Genomic DNA, 5,250 nt, shown 5'->3' on the forward strand with positions numbered 1-5,250 from the left:
ATTTTATTGATTTTGGCATGGTACAACATTTGTACTTTACAAAATTTTAGCTTACTGAGATAGAAATAAAGTAAAATGAAGATGCTATCTTTCTCTATGATGGTGCCGATAAATCTGTGTTTCAAGGTCTGGACAGGATATGATAATCTAATTGAGGATAAAACTTGTGGTTCCTTGCACTTCTATGATTAGACTATGTCATTCCATGTTTACTCATCATGAAAGAATAATTTACAGTCTATCTTTCAAATGAGGTGACATCTTAGAATCTCACAAATTATTCTTAAGTTCATCTCATGATGAGCTCTGGCAGAGGCTATCTCTGCACTAATGCCAAAATTTAGAATCTCACGATGTTGAACATGTTGCAAAAATTAATCCAATCTCTTATCACTATGCGTTAGGGACAAGTTAAGGATTTTGCGAGGCTTCTGCGAGCTGTTGACATAACAAAAATTCTATCTACTGATTGTGTCACAAATATCTTCAAGTTCTAGGGGAAGTTGTATTTGAGTCCTTCGCAAGGAAGTTTCTCTTTAGGAGCTGGTAACAAGAGGTAAACTATCACGTTTCTTTTATTTCAAGAATCGAATGTGATGTTGAATTTCTGCAGGCTTTTTGTTTTACAATAAGTTATTTTTTCTGTTTTATGGTGCATGATTGATGGACTATAATTTTCATTTTGATAATATTACTCCTTATTTGAAGAAGCATATGTGTTCTTACTAGGCAGTTTCCAAAGTCATTACTCCATTATTTATGTCTAGGAACATGAAAGGACGAGATGGAGCTGTTGGATATCTTGGTCTGGCTTGTGGGTCACCCATGTGGACTGACCCGACCCGTTTAAAAGAGATAGAGATGAGAGAATTTACTAAAGGGATAAGGGAAGTTACCTTACGGTTAATAACATTGGTTTATATGAAAAACACTTCTCCCTTTTTTTCCTAGATGAAAAACTCATGTTTGTTTCCTCTCTGGGAGGAATTAATACAAACTCTCTCCCTCTTCGCTTACATTTTATATAATCACGAGCTCTTAACAGAGTAGCATTTGAATCGTGAATAGAAGCATATAAACCAAAAATTGATCAAATACAAATTTAATTAGTAACCACTGAGAGTTTATCAATTTGTAAGGAGACAGGTTGCTTAGGTGAGGAAGTCGTTTTGCAACCTGTGGTTTAAGACTTTGTTAAATGATGAATCTGCAACTCCTGAGAATTGTGAAGGCACGTTAGCCAAGGTGGAAGAAGCACCTGCAATGGCAATAGAACCACCAAAAGGCTTGACATGATGATTAATGCTAAATAATCAAGTTTTGGCGGGGAACTTTCACCTCTTCAGATGTAAATATTTACTTGTAATTTTTTTTTTTTTTATTTGGGTTTTTTTTTCTTGTCCCAGCTTTAGTGGAAGAACATCAAAGTTGAATTTGTTATTCTTCATAATTATTCTCTCTGTCTTCCTTCCTCATGTATCATATCTCAAGTTTTTAGCTTTTATTTGAGAGAGAATAGATGAATATTTGATGTCTAAAAAATATTTCACTTCACATATTGTAATTATTGTAATAATTTATGGTAAAATCATAAATAAATATTTTGTTAGTAGAGAATTATTTTCTTTTATATGGCAACATTTATTTAGTTATATTTTATACTTTTTTCGCGCGGGCAAATTTACTAGTAATAATAATAATAATTATTATGTGCTGTATAAGAGTTTATATATCCAAATGATGATTGGATTAAAATAATAGCATGCACCAGCAAATCAAAAAAGACGGCTGAGGATCACCATATGAACTAAGTATTTATTTTAAGAGGAAGAAATTCCAGCCCAACTTTTGTGGATGTAAGGAGAAGACAGCCGCCATACAGATTATGGGATCAGGGATTTGTCTCATTTGTCTTCCACTATATTCTTACATGACAATATATAGACTAATTTTATGTTAGTTTTGGCTGTTGACACGGTTTACTCTCGTTGATGTATTGTTTTTTATACCCCAAGTGTTTTATATAACAAAATGCTAAATTTGCTCCCCTCCTATATTAATCAACTATGTCCACTTTCCACAGCATAATCATTCAGTTTTCATGTATTTATAGAACTCAATCTCATTTGGGCCTCCTGCGAGAATGATTTGAAAGATCCAAAACCAAAAATAGTGATATTTGCTAGCAATAACATAACGGTGGCAATCACTTAATATAGATTGATCCGAAATCTGATTCAAATTCAAAATGTACCTATCGATACATAAGATTGAATCGATTCTTTTTAGTTAATAGATTGAATTTTGATTTTTATATCTTAGCAGTAAAATAAAGGTGGTCTAAAAATAAAATAAAAACATTTGAAATTCTTCGTTTTGCGTGATTCACTTTTCATTAAAAGTTTTAGTAATTAAACAAAGGTTATTGAACATATTATACTCAACTAAATTAATCACAACCAATATAAATTGACTATAAATCACAAGAACAACAGCTCCGATGTTACATCCTCATACCACAAATCACAATCCCGCCTTGAAACAGAAAGCTCACCATTTAACCAGTCCCAATTAACTATTCATTATTTGACATTCAAAGTTAGAACTTTATCACATAAATTTGAACAAAGGGAATAACTAAAATTACAGTACTCAATACCCAGTAACGTACTGCATGAACTCTTTGTCCGACTCAAGGCCTTCCATTGTTTCGGGCGACAAAACCACCTCCAAATCGACGGTTCCTCCTCCTTCTCTCCCCGGAAATGCTGATATCTTCCCGTCAAACTTATTCGCCCTCCCACTCCGTACAGCAACTGGTCTCCCCCACCCGAAATCATTGTCGTACATTGGAAACCTCGGTGAGCTCCCCATTGTTAGCATTGCTCCGTCAAAGTTCCCCAGGGGGAAACACCGTGGGTCCCTCTCCCAATCCTCTACAAACTTCGTCACCATAACATCATCGTGCGCTTTCACATTCTCATTCAATTGCTCCGCACACCAATGCAGATCGTTAGATAAAACGTCCCCTGCTGATGCGTAAGTTGGAATGCTCTGAATTGCATTGCCGAAATATAATGGATTTAGCTTCGGGTGGAGACGGTGACGGCAATTTACAGCCATTCTGAATGTAGTCATTTTCGAAGATGGGAATTTCCTTGCACGTGTCACTGCACGCCACAACAATGCGCAGAGTGATTGAAATGATGAAATCTCAGCCATTGGATTTGTCGTCTCTGTTTCTGCTTTCATATCGAATTTCAGGGGATCGTTCCTCTGTTTTGCCATCAATTCGACGGTGTTAATTTCCCCGTCAAAATTCAATTTCTGATTGTTGGTCTTTGCTTTGAGTCTTCGAATTGATTCCCTTTTGAAACTAAATATCCTCTCCCTCAACGGGGCATCACCGGCAAAAGTGATTTTGGGGCCATTAGCTGGGAGTTTTAGCACAGCATTTGAGATCAATATTGAATTACGGGTGAAATCTGGCTGCCTTATAATCCTTTTGACACCCCTGCTCACCTCAGCGAATGTATTGAAAAAGTTCCAAAATGAAGTCCCGTCAGTGACGGAATGGTTGACGGCACATCCAATGAAGACGCCATCAGCTAATTCCGTCACTTGGACAGCAAGAAGAGGGCTAAAATGGCCTTGATAGCTCACTTTTTGATCAAACGGAAACAACTCTTTGACATGATGAGGAACATCAATGGAGCCTATGACGTCACGAATGAGAATGTGAGTGGCTGCAGCATGTACAAAATCAACGCCAGCGTCGTTGCAAGAAATGTAGACGTAGCCATCTGAGTCGGTCACGAATCGACCGGCTAAGGGAGGAAAGTGAGTGAGGGTTTGAGAAAGAGTGAGTTTGAGAAGGGAAATGAGTTGGGTGATGGGAAAAGGGGGACGAGTAAAGAGAGCACCTTTTTGAATGTAGTGAACAGAGAGCATTGGAAGATCGGAAACAGAGAGTTTGAGGTCAGGAAGTGATGATTTTTGGGAGGGGAAAAGGGTGCATTTGCTGACCAAAGTTGCAGCTGCAGAAGGCATTGTTAGTTAATTTGCAGTGGCAGGTTTTTACTACTCTGCAGCTGTAGTGTTACTAATTGGAATGAAGTAAGAGTAGAGAGGGGCTATTTATATAGGAGGTTCACAAAACTGGATTCATGCATTTGTTGAGTTGGCAGTTGCTTTCTTGATGATTAATCTTGATAAGTTTGAAACATGGGTGGAGTTGACCGAGTGTTCATTTTTTATTTTGATTCCATTTTGAGGGACTGCTACTTCAACAATATGGGTGGCTGGCCGGTACCTGCCCAGCTAACTATAAACAATAACGTTACTGACGTCAACATATTTAGAATTTAAAATTTATGTGTTGCTATAGTTTTTCAAGTTGACATACAATAATACTCTCTCTGTCCCATTTTTAAGTGTTTTAGTTTGATTTGATACAAAGTTTAAAAATAAAGGGAGATTTTTTAATCTTATGACCTTAAATTAAAGATGTGTAGAGTAGCAAAAAGTTATTTGAATCTTGTGCGTATAAAATTGCTAGGTATGATATTTGAATTGTCAATTTACTAAATGTAGAAAGAGACACTTTTTTTGGGATAGGTTAAAAAATAAAAATAAGACACTTCAATTGAAACGGAGGGGGTAAATGAAAAGCATATTATACAACTGCACAATGGGAGAGGTATATAAAAGTCTCTATGTTTTAAATATACAGTAACATTTATGTGACGATAAAATTATATTATTTTATTATGGGTAAATGAGAAGATCAAATTCAGATTAATTTATATATATAAGTATTTTATTCTTTTTTAAACAAATTAAAAAAAAAACATGATTACATAAACCCCAACACAGATAAATAAAAGCAGCACTGCATTTGCATAGAGTGCTGCCTCGATGATCCTAGCCCCTAGGAGAGGTGTAACAATAATAACAATAATAATAACAATTATATTAAATTATTATTATTATTATTATTATTATTTTGGCAATTAAAGAAGATTTTATTAATTACCAAATGAAACAGTACATAACCAAGGGGGATAATCCTATTCCACCCTTCTCGGAAAAACTGAATAAACTATCAGTCCTCAAACATCTACAGGACACCAACACAATTGCTATTATTATTATTATTATTATTATTATTATTATTATTATTATTATTATTATTAAGTATTTGTTATAAATATTATTTATTATTGTGGATATCAATCTTTAAGAGAAAAA

At 35.1% G+C, this 5,250-nt stretch overlaps 1 protein-coding gene across 1 annotated transcript; it reads right to left on the reverse strand.

Moving 5' to 3' along the window:
- Positions 1–2,449: 2,449 nt before the first annotated feature.
- On the reverse strand, positions 2,450–4,139 carry LOC132068368 (uncharacterized acetyltransferase At3g50280-like). Its single transcript, XM_059461936.1, has one exon. The coding sequence runs from the start codon at positions 4,048–4,050 to the stop codon at positions 2,653–2,655; it is 1,398 nt and encodes a 465-aa protein (XP_059317919.1). The 5' UTR covers positions 4,051–4,139; the 3' UTR covers positions 2,450–2,652.
- Between the last annotated feature and the right edge of the window lie 1,111 nt (positions 4,140–5,250).

The sequence above is a fragment of the Lycium ferocissimum genome, chromosome 8 (assembly GCF_029784015.1).
Source record: "Lycium ferocissimum isolate CSIRO_LF1 chromosome 8, AGI_CSIRO_Lferr_CH_V1, whole genome shotgun sequence".
Lineage (NCBI taxonomy): Eukaryota > Viridiplantae > Streptophyta > Magnoliopsida > Solanales > Solanaceae > Lycium > Lycium ferocissimum.

Bases quoted from the DNA above. Each gene is read 5' to 3' on its own strand.
- LOC132068368 (XM_059461936.1), bottom strand. From the start codon at position 4,050: ATGCCTTCTGCAGCTGCAACTTTGGTCAGCAAATGCACCCTTTTCCCC.